The sequence below is a fragment of the Aythya fuligula genome, chromosome 17 (assembly GCF_009819795.1).
Source record: "Aythya fuligula isolate bAytFul2 chromosome 17, bAytFul2.pri, whole genome shotgun sequence".
In the NCBI taxonomy this organism is placed as follows: Eukaryota; Metazoa; Chordata; class Aves; order Anseriformes; family Anatidae; genus Aythya; species Aythya fuligula.
This window is the reverse complement of record NC_045575.1, coordinates 3,399,850-3,414,434: the sequence shown is the minus strand read 5'-3', so window position 1 is coordinate 3,414,434 and position 14,585 is coordinate 3,399,850. Positions and strand designations below refer to the sequence as shown.

General features: G+C 37.4%; 1 protein-coding gene across 4 annotated transcripts in view; it reads left to right on the top strand.

Annotated features, from left to right (window-relative positions):
- Nucleotides 1–14,585, top strand: part of SBNO1 (strawberry notch homolog 1) — a 33,015-nt gene that overhangs the window by 4,777 nt on the left and 13,653 nt on the right. For 3 of the 4 annotated variants that reach the window (XM_032199335.1, XM_032199334.1, XM_032199336.1), the window contains exons 2-15: nt 1,340–1,473; nt 2,067–2,171; nt 2,909–3,218; nt 5,347–5,447; nt 6,537–6,633; nt 7,768–7,928; nt 8,538–8,671; nt 8,811–8,901; nt 9,821–9,982; nt 10,557–10,692; nt 10,768–10,873; nt 12,155–12,308; nt 13,781–13,963; nt 14,088–14,185. In XM_032199335.1, the coding sequence (XP_032055226.1) occupies nt 1,342–1,473; nt 2,067–2,171; nt 2,909–3,218; nt 5,347–5,447; nt 6,537–6,633; nt 7,768–7,928; nt 8,538–8,671; nt 8,811–8,901; nt 9,821–9,982; nt 10,557–10,692; nt 10,768–10,873; nt 12,155–12,308; nt 13,781–13,963; nt 14,088–14,185 (1,970 nt within the window). In that variant the 5' untranslated portion in view covers nt 1,340–1,341. Of the gene's footprint in view, nt 1; nt 1,474–2,066; nt 2,172–2,908; nt 3,219–5,346; nt 5,448–6,536; nt 6,634–7,767; nt 7,929–8,537; nt 8,672–8,810; nt 8,902–9,820; nt 9,983–10,556; nt 10,693–10,767; nt 10,874–12,154; nt 12,309–13,780; nt 13,964–14,087; nt 14,186–14,585 lie in introns of those variants that run through there. The other variant, XM_032199332.1, reaches the window with a different exon arrangement.

Genomic DNA, 14,585 nt, shown 5'->3' with positions numbered 1-14,585 from the left:
CGACTTGGCTGATCACCTCAAGTGCCTTATTTTTCGTAGGGAAAAAAAGGTCAGAGTATAGTTCTGACATAGCGGATGGCGTTGGGTTAGTAGCAGTTTCACTGATTATTTTGTTGCTTTGGTATTCTTCTGGACAGAACAGTCTTTGAGGCTTAAAAGTACATCTTCCCCTTGTCCCTGTACCGTACGTCCACTTCTTCAGCTGTGATGCCACTGTCTGAGAGCTGGTCCACTAAAAGGAGGTCTCTCCCTATTATCAGGCATACTAGAACTAGGAAGAACAAGAATTAAATGCCCGAGGCTTTATTTACTACAAGAATTACCTGTTCTGCCAAACGTGCTAGGTGGTGTGTGCAACCGACCAGCTGGCTGTGGCTCAGTGTACGCGTAGAGAAGGATGAGTGACTGAATGCTGCTTCCTCTGTGAATGTGTCGGAAATGGCAAATATTTTTGTCTTCTTATCTGCTTTAGAGTATGTGTTGAGCTTTGTTAGTTTTCTGGTTTGTTACCAATGGGGGGGGGTGGTGGTGTGGAAAGCAAGTGAAACAAATTTCTGCTTAAAGTGTATTTTGGAATATGTAAGCAATAGCTGAGGTAATGAGTGAAATTCAGTTTTTCTCTTAGGACTAGGGCAAATGGGCTTCCTTAGTAGAGCAAAACACATCTGTCTTGAACAGCATTTGGCTGTTTTAGAAGTTTATACTCTGCCTAGCACAGCTTTTTGGAATTAATTTTGCTTGTCCTACACGTGAAGGAGCCTGTGACCTGATGCTAGTGTCCTATTTAATGTGTAGCTAACATACTACAATATGGAACATTTGTTCTTCCCACTATGCAAAACAAAATTTCTCCCATGAATGAATTACTACCTAATGAAACGGTACGCAAGAAATAAAAGCTTTCCTTACAAGCTTTTTATCAGTAAATTGTTGTTACAAGATAAACTAAATGAATTTTAATTGTGCTTCTCTGACAGAGACACATCATTAGCATAATAGTCTCGCCACTTCTGCCTCTTGATATTTCTTGTTGTGCTTAAAAATGTAGTGTGATGAAGACTAAAAAGGCCTTTTTTTCTGTAAGTTTATGAATGTCATAGCATTCTTTGTAGCAAACTTTTTCCTACCTACTTGTAAGTTTGGGCATACTGAAAAGATTTGTAGATTATTTTTTTAAACGAACAAAGGAGCCGGAACAAATACAGAAAGTGAAACTGTGTAGACAGGTGACTGCACTGCACGCGTTCTTAAATCTAGGGAAGGAAACTTGAACTGGCTGTGCACATGCACGCTAAACCTCAATTAAATGTAACTTGTATTTATGATCTTAATTTTTTAGAGATGGTGGAGCCAGGACAAGATCTGTTGCTTGCTGCTTTGAGTGAGAGTGGAATCAGTCCAAATGATCTATTTGATATTGACTCTCCGGACGTGGTTCTTGCAAATCCAGCTCCAACTCCAGCTGTTCAGCAGGTTAAAACAAGAACACTGTTGTTTGCTAGAGGACATAAGAGCTTGTACTTGATGTATTGGGAGAGGAGGGAGGGTCCATAGCAAATGTTCAAAGAATGTGGAATTTTCATTAATTTGTTGCTTCATAGTGCTGAGATTGGTAAATGACTTGTTAGATTATTTTAAACTTTAAATTAACGCAATCTGAAACACGCTATTGAGGTCACTATAGTCATATATTTAACTTGCCTGGTTTCGTTACATTAAATGGGGATGTAGTGTCATGTGTCCATAGAGGACTCTGCCTTACTGGAGTTTTCTTGCCCTCCCTTAAAATGTGCACACTCTTAATATCACTGGGCTCTGGCTGCTTCCTATAAAATGTCAGTGACATCACGGACCTAATAACATTGTCTCTGCAGTTAACTAATGGTCTTCAACTTTTCTGGATGGAAATAACCACTTCATGACCTTTGTTTCCAGTGCAGCCTTTGTTAATAAGCTCAGTTAAGGACTTCCCCATTAACTTTCATTTTGTGGGTGGGTGTTTAGACTTGAATTCGATTTCCTGCTAATCTGAGTACCTAGTGATACTTTCTTTCTTCCCTCTGCAGTCAGTGCCACTTAGTGCATTAGAGCTAGGCTTGGAAACCGAGGCCACAGCTGCTGTGAAACAAGAACCAGAGACTGTATCAACTCCAGCCTTATTAAATGTTCGGGTAAGAACTTCAGGGCTTTTTGTGACATTTCACTAAGGTACACGTACAAGAGGTGGGACTGTAACATGCCAGTTAGCCATCATCTCGGTGCTATGTATTTTGAGCCTGTGAAAGCTGAACAGACCCATTGGTTGATAGGATTTTTATGTCAAGGAGCACCAAAGAAGACAAACAGCATGCAGAAAAACATTTTGGGGTGTCCAGTGTGCCTTTTACTTCCCCTGCATGCATATTCTGGGTATGTGAAAGCGTGAATTTGAAGCCTGTACCTGAACTATGCATTACCTTTTGTAACTGCAGATAATTCTGAGTACCACAAGTGTGGCAGTTGCACCCAAAGGGCGAATATAAAAGGCAGATCTGCAGTGTGTCTGAAAGGTTGCACCAAGTACTTGAAGTAATCCAAGTTACTTTCACGACTGTGGAGATAGTTTGTATGGTGGAAATTCTCTTCAGTTTAGAGTTTTTATACCTGTAGAAGTTGTGTTCTGTGCCTAGATGTTTAATCCTTCATCCTATTTATTTACTTTCCCTTATCTTAAAAAAAAAAAAAAAATGCAAAAACAGCAATATAGTGATAAATGTTTTGAAAGACACTTTGTGCTCAGACTGTTGTACCACAAGGCAATTCTTATTAACAGAGTTCTTAAATGGCGACTCTTGTGCTCTAGCTGAAAGGCTAATAGTCTGCTTTTTTCACTGCTGTCTGAAAAATCTCCCTGGTTCTTTGTTGGTAGCAACCACCATCCACCACAACCTTTGTGCTGAATCAAATAAATCAGCTTCCAACTTTGGGGACTACAATAGTGATGACAAAAACAACACCTGTTACAACCACAAGGCAGACTATTACTGTAGCAAAAATCATTCAGACCAGCACAACTACTCGACCCTCAGTTGCAGCACCAGCAGTACGGAATGCCTTGACCACTGCACCATCGAAGGACCAGATTCAGCTGAAAGATCTTCTGAAGAATAATAGTCTTAATGAACTAATGAAATTGAAGCCACCTCCTAACATTGCCCAACCAGTGGCAACAGCAGCAAGTGAGTGTTCTTCTTTCTTCGTAATTACAGTATTTTGGTTAAATGGTAAAATCATCTTGTGTGAAAATATTTGTACATCTTGTATTTTGGTTGATTTTTGGAATATCCCAGTAAAATGAAAGTGTCTAGAAAACCTTATAAATTCTGTTCAAACTCCAGTTCAGGATGAAATAATAAAAATAACAGGCTTTTAAGAAGTAACACCTTCAGTTTACCATAAGGAATGGGGAAAATGATGTTTTAAAATGCAGCTGGCAAATTTTTAAAATTAATTTGTGGGCATTACTGAAGTTGATGGCTTAGCTGTCTTGAGCCTGTGTGAGTTCTTGTTCTGCTGTATGTTTGCTGTGGATCTACAACAGATGGGCTTGTTCTCTTGCATCTTCCAAAACAGATCTGTAGTACTCCTATCATACGGTGTTTCTCTAAAGTATCTCCCAAGAAAGGAGAATCTTGGTAGCCCTGTAAATTTCATGGGAAGCATCAGACCTGTTGTGTTAAGAAAATGTGCTAAAAACTTGCTGTTTGCTTCCATGTTACCACTTAAAGATGGTGTTATGTGCCAGAAGTATTATGTTACCACGCTCTAAATCTTCACCTTGTGATACCTTTCATAGTCTTTTCTTGTATGCTATTCCTAACATGTAGTTAACTTACACGATTAGCTTAAATAAAAGGGGAAAAACTGCGTGCATGTGTATTTTTAAATTGCAATTTGATGTCTAAAGTATTGCATGAAACATACTGGTTTCATTCTTTTGAATTATTCTGCTTTTAGCATGAGGTAAGATTAGGCTACTTCAGTTTGAAAATAGCTCTATTGCTGCTTTTCCTGAGAAGTACACAGGCTTCTTCTGTGTTACTATATTATCATTGTCTCTGAAATAAATGTTGCTAATTTTTATAGGCAGAGATGAAAGTATGCCTTTTTTCATATGCAGGTAGAATGCACTCTAAATGAAGCCAGCTGTGAGGATGGAAACAAGAATGTTCCTCTTTGCTCACTGTTTTTGAATTGAACTTGAAAAACCAACTGAAGTTGAGGGGTGGGAGGCAGGAAAAGCAGTGAGGGAGAACAGGAAAGAGTTTTATAGGATCTCAGACCCTTTGTACTAAATGAAAGCTCACAGAAGCATGTAAATAATGAGGAAGTAGCAAGACCCCATAGGTGGTGTAGTGGCACAGCTGCAGAAAGTAGTTGAATATGCATCCTCTCAAGTGAGGGGACATGACTTCTAGAACCACATTTCTAGTCTTATTTATGTGCTTGTGGTTTTGGACCTTTTTTGTTCTTATTCAAAAATAACTTTAAAAAATTGGTAAGTACTTATAGAAAACTCTGGGCAGAGGAGCTTGTGGAAGGAAGCGTGGTGTTCTCATACAACTCAGGCAGCAGAAGTTACAGGTTGTAAACAAAAACTTAAATTATACAGCTTTTCTTATGCAAATGCTTTCTGTGCAATTGTTTTGTTTCCTATGGTCAGTTGCATGAAATCTAATACATGCATTGACTATCAACCTCATGGAAGCTTGACAGCTCCTTTAATTGTTTTACATGTATCCTTGCATGAATTTCTTTTAATTCTGTACTGAACCGTATTGCTAGTTGATGCCAAATGTGGGTGAGGACAGGCAAGTTAGTAGATCTCCATCTTGAAGGATCCTGTTATAAACTCTAAACAATGAGACCAAAGTTGGTTTTCTTTTTTTCAGACATAATTGTAGTTCCTAAGGTGGTAAATGCCACCAGACCAGGTACGTTCATTTCTGTTGAAACACGGGGCTTTCTGGTTTGTTGTTAAACTCCAGAAGTTCACAAGGTGGAGTACTTCTAAATATTGTATCTAGATTTGGTGAAGGTTTCTTTCTTTATTTTGAAACTAATACACACCTATGTCAGATGTGATGGTATTGCATGGGAAATCTTAAGTAGTAGTGGAACTTAATCCTTGTGTGCTTGGATACATTATTTTTGGACATAAATAATGATAGCATTATGAAGCACCTGTGTCCTACTGAACAGTAGTGTCCTTCTCTGTTAATGAGCTGGAAGAGAAGTGTTGAAATCTGAGTCAGCATTTAGAGGGAATTCCCGTAAAACACAGCGGGTGTTTTTTTTTTCTTGTAGCTGATCTAAGCAATGGTGCAGTGAAGAAGGAGGCTTCCACAAAAGAGGTAGCAAGAATATGGATAAACGATATTAAAATGAGGAGTTTTTCACCTACTATGGTAAGTAGTACAAGTAGTTAATCTGCTAATTGAGTTTATATTTTGTTGGCCCCAGCCAACTGTGACTAGTTTCAGTGGTTACTTGTATTTGCCTGTTGTGGTAGAATTGCATTGAGTGCATCTGTTTCTTCAAAAGGTTTGCTTCTCCACTAAGAGTACTTGATTAGATGACTAAAACTAACAGCCGTGTAGACCAGGCAGCCTGCATACTAAATGACAATTACTTGAAGTTATCTTTAACAGCACCTTGTTGTTTGGATATGAAAGGATGTGCTCCAGTTAAAGCTGATAAACACCTCACTTGCTGTGTGTTTTTAAAGAGGTTTTTCTTTTAAATATCTCTGTGTAGCTAGCAACAAGGAAACCAGGAGACTTTCTCTAGCATGACTGACATTTTAGGTGGTTTGATTTAAGATGTAAATAGAGTATCATTCAATAGCCTTAAATTTTAATAGATGTTTACAGCAGCAGAACATGTTGTAGAGTTTCAGCATCTTCACTGATGGAATTGGGTTGAAGATCATGATGAGCAGTGCTCCTCAGTAACTGGCACAAAAAATTTCTTTGGGCAAATTTTGAAATATTAAATATCAATTGTGAAAGACTTTGAGTTGCTGTCTAGAGAGTTTTAAAATACTAGTGTATTTACGGTAATGAAAATCACAGTAAAAATGGATAACTGTCAAGTTTGGGAGAATACTGGGTATAACTGTGGTAACTATTGTAACTGTTCCCTGAAGGTGTGAAATTGTGCAATGAATGTGCAACTAGAAGAGTCTTCATGGGAGTACCTGAAAGTTAGGTTTTTAACTTGTTGTTTTCTTTAAGTTTCTTTCTTTAAGCTTGGGCTTAAAATGCTGTAGTGAGTCTCTCTGTAAGGGAGAGGAAGCTCCATGATGTTGTGTTTGAAGATACCTTCAGAGCCTAAGAGATGTACATTTCCTTTTGTAGTTTGCCCTTGTGCTCTATTGCATGTTCTAAGAAAAGTCAAGTGCAAGTTTATGTTCATTCTGTTTCTCAGTTAAATTTTCAGGACGTAGTCAAACAGTACATTATTAATACTCTAATGCAGATATTCCTCTATTCTAGAAAGTGCCAGCAGTAAAAGAGGAGGAGGAACCTGAGGAAGAAGATGAAGAAGAAATGGGCCATGCAGAAACTTATGCTGAGTATATGCCAATAAAATGTATGACCTAAAGCTTAATTGCATTAAAATGCTGAAATGTTTTGACGCCTTTTAGTAACTAGAGAGGAATGAATAGCATACACCATAAGTTCTATAGGTTTCTATCTGAATGAAGAAAAAATCTGAATTTATGGTGTTTTTTTTTCCTAGGATTTTTTTTCTTCCATAGCACTTAGTTTTGGAAGGTAACGTTCCTTTCTTTAATAAGAAAGGAGTTAGTTGAGCACTGTCTGTTTCATAAATAGAGTTGAACTGAAATCGGGTTTTTTACCTCTAAGTTTTTTTTGTTTGTTTGTTTGTTTGTTTGTTTTGTTTTAGCTCTAAGTTTTCTGCCTCAGCAGAGGAATTTGTCTTATATTTTTCACTACTATCCTTAAAATCCATTTTGAGTCTTTCAGTATGAAGTTTACCCTAAGTGCTTTCTTCCTGTATTGTTCCTGACTTTTATTTCTTAGAATTGCCTTTTTATTCTTCTAAAAAGGAAGCAAATCTCTTACAGCTGTTGATTGCCATCTCCTCTCTTTTCTCCTTTTCCCTCTTTATTGTAATTAGTGACAAAAAGGTCTAATCTTATTTACTAGTTACTTAATGATCAGCTCTAAAAGTAAAGCAAAAAAGTTGTGTGAGGCTTGCAGCTAAATGGTTAATTTTTATTGTCACGGATGATATCTGTCAGTAATTAAACCATGTCTGTTCTAAATCTTTTCTCGTACTACTTAAAAACAGCACTGTATAAATAGCGAGAAGAATGTTGCTTTTGTGATTCTGACATTTGAGGCTGCCTCTATTTTTTTGGGGAAGGCAAAGTTCAGGGCAGTTTCAAACATATTGAGTACATAAATATTTTTAATTTTCAATACAATGAGCTTTTATATAACTTCATTAAAATTGGGGGAAGGTGGTTAGAAGAGAAACAGTTAAGAATTGCAGTTATGTAAACCCAGGTTGATATATTCCTTTGTATGTGATAGTTTAACATGACTTAGAGTAAACAATGAAGTGTATTTCTTGAGTTCAACCTTTGCAGTGGTCAACTGCAGTTTGTTTTAGTAAATAAACCAACCTTTTTTGTAGCAACGGATCTGTTTATGATGTTCTCATCCTCTTCCTTCCTCCTCTTACCTTCCCAACCAGTAAAAATTGGTCTACGTCATCCTGACCCGGTAGTGGAAACCAGCTCGTTATCCAGTGTAACTCCTCCTGATGTGTGGTACCAGACATCGATATCAGAAGAAACAATTGATAATGGCTGGCTGTCGGCTTTGCAACTTGAAGCGATCACTTATGCAGCCCAGGTATGCTAGATAAAACATCTCTTGTACGTGTTTTACTGCTGTATTAAAAACTTCAGTGGGCACGTGTCTGATAATGGGTATGCAGCTCTCTGTAAATCAGGAAGGTAGTGAAGGTTAGAGGACAAATAAAATGGTCGTAGGAAGAAGTTGCCTCTTGAGTATTCGAGACTTAAAGGCTGGGCCTAAGGCTGAAGAAGAGGGAAGAATAAAGGGGGGATGAAAATCAAGATTTATGATTTATTCATCAGATTCCCCAAAATGGGCACAAATGGGAGCTTGGTGAAACTGATAAGAGAATCTTTACAAAGTAAGCAGTGACCGTATCAAAGGGTTTAAAGAAAATTCTGTTAGTGTTCTGTTAGTGACTAGACAGATGCATATCCTCTAGTCCAGTTCCAGGTGCTGAGGGAAGAAGGCAGGGATCAGGAACCATGTAGAGCAGTCAAGCTCATATGCTCTCCCTCAATGAAACTTAATTTTGTCAGAAACTGCTTGGTGGGGTGGACCACTGGTCTCATCTGATAGGATGTTTCTTATGTTGGCTTGCTTATGACAATCCGCAGTGATGTGTTTTGGAGAATGAGTACAAGTTTTTGTTTTCTCCTACAGCAACATGAAACATTCCTGCCCAATGGAGACAGAGCTGGATTCTTGATAGGTGATGGTGCTGGTGTAGGAAAAGGAAGGACCATAGCTGGGATAATCTATGAAAATTACTTGTTAGGCAGAAAAAGAGCAGTCTGGTAAGTGTGTAAGGATTTGTTAGAGCAGACGTTACAGTGACTGTAGTGCTTAAATTCAGCGTAATCTGTCTTCTGAAAAATGTTTGAACTGCTCTTTGAACTGTTGTAACTTAAATGCTTTTTTTTTTTATATCTTCAGGTTTAGTGTGTCGAATGATCTGAAATACGATGCTGAAAGAGACTTGAGAGATATTGGAGCAAAAAACATTTTGGTTCATTCATTAAACAAGGTGTGGAAACTTTTTACTATGTACAGTTGAGGCAAAACTTTAGGTACGCTTGTGTGACAAGTTGTGCATGTTAACTGTTTTAAGAGCAAGAATGTACTAATTTCAATAAAACTGCTGTCTAGGTCTTGTTTGACAGGCCTTAATCTTGTGAGAACCATGCAGTGCTTTAAGATAATCATGTAAATAGGCCCCTTGTAGGATTAAATCTTAGCATGCGACTTTTAAACATTATTCTTCAAACCACTACTGATACTACTAGTAGAGTATTTTCTAGAAGTTGAAATAATCCTTAAATCTTTTAGACTTTGTAGCATGTTTTCATTTTTACACCACCAGTGCAGAGTTTGTATGTAGTACACTTTGTGTGTAATTATTGTATAATAGACTTTCTTGGAATGTATTAAAATGGCAGCAGCGCGTGAAGTTATTTTCTGTGCTGTCTGCTTAGGATTAGCCACTTACATAAATTGTGAAGTGTGATTACTGGTTGAGTTCCCTGTCTGAACTTAAAATTCCTTTTGAGTTAGTATTCTTGCTTTTTTTCTAAAATACAGTAAAGCTTCTAGAAATTGTCAGTTATAGTAGCAGCAATAAATACACTCTCTAAATAGCTTTAAGGAATGCATCGGAACAAAAATGTTAATTGTATTTAAGCTAAGAAAACCGTCAAGTTGAAGAACTTGGCTGTTAATCTTTGAGGCCTCAGATCTAGTCTTTCTTAAGTATATGGATAAGCAGAGTGCTGTAAAACCTCTTAACCAACTTCCCATAAGCCAGATATACCCTAAGCATGATGTAGGGTCTAGGGGTTTCAAAGTGTACAAACCATAAAGTTAAGACCACCAGCATGCCTTAGTCATATGGTAGATGGTTCTGAGGAGGAATCCTTTGAATAATTGATTTCTTATCTCTACGGCAGTTCAAGTATGGGAAGATTTCTTCCAAACACAATGGAAGCGTGAAGAAGGGTGTCATTTTTGCCACATATTCCTCTCTTATTGGTGAAAGTCAGTCTGGTGGTAAATACAAGACCAGATTAAAGCAGCTTCTTCACTGGTGTGGTGAAGACTTTGATGGAGTCGTATCCTTTATCTGAAGTTGGTTGTAACAAAGCTGTTGTTTCAGTGCACATCCTTAAAGACAATCCCGTTTTTTTTATTTTCTGGTACTTCTGTATTTGTTCTTTCTCACAGTATTGTCACACAGTAATGAATTGCATTCATGCATTGACAGTAGACATGAAGTCTTACCAAAAAAAACTTCATGGCAATCTACGACCATCATATTGTTACCACACAACTCTTGTACAAGAGAAGAGCTTTTGCATTTTCTATAAAGAACACAAAATTAAAATGTTACTTAAGAATCTTAAGCTTACATATTCCATTTCTCCAGTATACTAAGTGTTTTTGTCTGGGAGTATCGATGATGCTTTGAAGGATTCAATTCTGAAGAGTATGGGTAGTTGTGCTACTAAATACTAGCTAAATATTTTTTCCTAAAGTGTTAATTGTAAAATGTGACTAGTAAAAAGTGTAATTTACCATTTGTAACCTACCTCTAATTAGTAGACTTTCTTGTTTTCTCTTCTTAACTCTCAGGTCAAAAAAAAAAAAAAATCAGTGGAGCAAACGTTTTCCTTAATTATGGTTCAGATTGTATTTGATGAGTGTCATAAAGCCAAGAATCTGTGTCCTGTTGGTTCGTCAAAACCGACAAAAACAGGTCTGGCTGTACTGGAACTTCAAAATAAACTTCCAAAAGCTAGGGTTGTTTATGCTAGTGCCACAGGTATGTACTACTTGGTTCACATTAAATGTTTGTATGCTTTTACTGGCACTGGTACAAAGTGTGTTCTTCTCCTAGGTGCATCTGAGCCAAGAAATATGGCATACATGAACCGTCTTGGAATATGGGGTGAAGGAACTCCATTTAGGGAATTCAGTGACTTTATTCAGGCTGTCGAAAGAAGGTAATAATTTGAAGAGCTATAGCAAGAACACATATGGTTGTGATTGAATGTGCTTTCCAGTTTCTTTGTCTTTGCTCACACACAGTCCTCCCCAAACCCATCCTGTCACTAAGGACTTTCTGCCTCTAGCTTCTAAATCTAGCAAAAATGTAATTTATCTTACGTGGTGAAAGATGAGATGCTTCCCTTACTTGCAGAAGATTTTGAGAGCTTTAGAAGCTGGCTAGGAGAATGGCCCTCTCAAAATGTGGGTGGTGGTATGAGGTGAAAATGTTTTGCTGCTAATTATGAAAACACACTGTGTATACTGAGTATGCTCAGTATAGTTAGCGTCTCCCTATATGCAAAAGCCCTTTAATGTTTATGCGCTCAGCTTAGGCAGCTTAACAGTAAGAAGTCTTGTTCTTATGCTTTCTGGCATAAGAACCCAGTTCAGAGAAATGATGTGTGCTGTTGAAAGGTACTTCGTATTTCAGACCTTTTAAAGAAAACTAAATGTGTGAGGTTGGGAGATAATGCCACTGCTGCATTCTTTGGTAGGTGAGCATTTTAATATATTCTGTTTTTGCCTTACTTGACAAGGATTTTTGAACACTTCAAAATGCTACAATAGGGCTTAGTATGCATCTTCTCACATACCATCTACATGATGCATGCTTTTTCTAGACTGTGCAAGTGGAGTCTCCACTTTATTACTGAGTATGCATCAAACGAGCAATAATGAAATTACAGGCCCAAGCTTGTGAGTAGCTTAGCTTTGCAATTGACTTCAGTGCTCTCGAGGTATTGCTAAAGGTGTGTTTCTGTTGAAGAGAACTTAAGTTACTAGGTAACTTAATTATTCAGATTTATACTGGTATGAAAATAACTTAATATAGTTTGTATCCATTATTTTAAATCCTCGTTGGAGTTTATAAAATTGCAATAAAAGATTCTGTTACATGTTTGGACCAATTTCATCGTTCACTTACGTTTAATGAGTTGATATCCTAATGCATGCTGGGTCATTTTGGGGGAAAAAGTAGCTGAGTGTTTTATACCCATTGGAGTACATGTAGTACTCAAGGAGCAGGGATGTAGTTCATGTAGTTCTATGTGGAGGCTAGATTTCAAGACCTTATTTATTAGTATTGTTTAGTTAAACACTCCTAATGATTTTGAAAACATTCCTTCACGTTTGTAAGCATGCTATTTATTTGTAAAGCACTTGAATTTTGTTTTGTGTTTTTAACAAATCATTGCTCTTGAAAATGCTAACATTCACTTTTTGTTTTATTTTAGAGGTGTTGGTGCCATGGAAATAGTTGCTATGGATATGAAACTGAGAGGAATGTACATAGCTAGACAGTTGAGTTTTTCAGGTGTAACTTTCAAAATTGATGAAGTTCTGCTTTCACAGGAATATGTTAAAATGTACAATAAATCTGTGAAACTGGTAAGAACGCTTCTTTAAATTTGCTTCCTGTCTTGAGTTCTGAGAGGTTCGAGTTACTTGCATTAAACTTAAATGCTTTTGAAATGAAATATAGTACTGTTGCTTGTTGAAAGACAGGAATGGCATCTACTTGTATCATCTTAGTGTAAAAATTTGCATTTAAGACTTTGGCAAAAGCTGCTAGCTCTTGTTTGGAGTCATAAAAGCTGTAGTGCTTTTAGGGTGCATCTTCCAATATCTGACTGATCCACAGACCTCTAGCAGTGCTTCAGAGACCTTGGTCACTGTTGCCTTAGATGTTGCTGTTCTCCTGCTGGTCATAGCTGCTCCAGTCTCCCCCTTTAGGCAACTGAGCTGAAAACAAGCTGCAAAAGCGCTAGACAGGCTGCACACACTTCTTCATGGAAGCAGTATGGTAGAGTGGTGCTTGTAGTTAAACAGTGCAGGACAGTAGTTTTACATGTGCAGTGGATCAAGTCTAGATTGGCAAAGCTGTCGTTGCCTTTAATGTTATTATTTCCTGGCTGGTTATCTCTTGTTGTTCTTAACATTGTCCACAAAACACGTTCATTTGTACACATTCTTGTACAGTATCACCACTGTATTAGGAAAAAATATTACAATGAGAATAACCTGAGTTGGAAAGGACCCATCATAGAGTCCAACTCCTGACTCTACATAGCTCAATGTAAGAGTTAAGCCATATATGTAAGAGTGTTGTCCAAATGCTTCTTGAACGCAGGCTTAGAGCCATGATCCCCTGCCTGGGGTTTGTTCCAGTGCTTTGCCATCCTCTCAGTGAAGAACTTTTTCCTAATAGGGAATCTGAACTTCCTGACACAGCTTAATTGTTCCTTGGACATCGTTTAAAATGAACAGGGTCTTTACCTGCTGAATAAGTGCTTAAGCATGACTCAGTATTCATGTTGCATAGCTACAATAATTAAAATTGTTCTTTGACAGCTATAACATCAACTTCAAAACAGCATTGTACTTTATGAAGTTGTTTAAAAGTCATTAGACTCATATCCAAAGCTTACTTAAAAGCATGCAGAAGTCTTACTTTACCGTTCTTGTCTTAGACAAGTTTTAAAGAGTATAAAAAACACTGTAAATGTGAAAGCAGTAGTTTTCTTTTTTTGGTTGTTGCTTATGCCTAATTATGGGCAGTTCTCTTGACTTTCTTAGCCTGAATATATTAATGGAGAAAGTAGATAATTAGAAAAAACTGTGCATTTGCATTGGCAGTAATGGAAATATCTGCTTTTCATTATGAAAGTAATTATATTTTGACTTCACTCAGCCATAACTATTTTCTTTTTGTGTGCTTTGATGTACAAGGAGTTTCTTGACTTGCAGTCCTGTAGTATCCTAACTTTACACTTCTCTTCTGTCTTTATTTGGATACTAAAGAATGTATCTATATAGCCTTGAAATGTGACACATAAAGCAATTAACATTCTCTTTTTCAGTGGGTCTGTGCTAGAGAAAGATTTCAACAAGCAGCTGATCTTATTGATGCAGAACAACGAATGAAAAAGTCTATGTGGGGTCAATTTTGGTCAGCTCATCAGAGGTTTTTCAAGTACCTTTGCATAGCATCTAAAGTGAAGAGGGTGGTGCAGCTGGCTCGGGAAGAAATCAAGAATGGGAAAGTAAGTTGATGAAGACTTACCTCTGAATATTTTTGTTTATATCAAATATTTTAAAAGGTATGGTAGCAACGTGCTTTTGTACTCTGGTATTGAAACGTGTACCTTGTGTTAATTTGTCCTTTAGTGTGTTGTTATTGGCCTGCAGTCAACAGGAGAAGCAAGGACGCTAGAAGCTTTGGAGGAAGGTGGTGGTGAACTGAATGACTTTGTTTCTACAGCAAAGTAAGATATGATGTTTGTCAGAACTGTGCTTTAGCAAAGTGACTGGAATACTGGAATACATGTAGCAATTTGTGCTTAAGCTGCCTGTATGTGAAGTCTGACAGTATTACTTATATAAGCCATTCTGTAGTTCCTGGTTCTGTTAATGCTATGTTAAATGATGTTTTCGGGTGGAACAGCTGGTGCTGTTCTACCTCAAAGTGTGAGGGAGGGTAGATGTGTCAAGTGCATGCTGCATTTGCAGCAAAACTTCTATCAGATGAGCCAGATCAAATACTGAGACTACCTTGCTGAAGTTCTTAATAATTTAGGTTAATCTATCATTTAAACGTTGAGCAGTAAGAAAATGTCAGCAGCAATAACACTTGACACCAAAATCCAATTTAATGAGTTAAAAGTA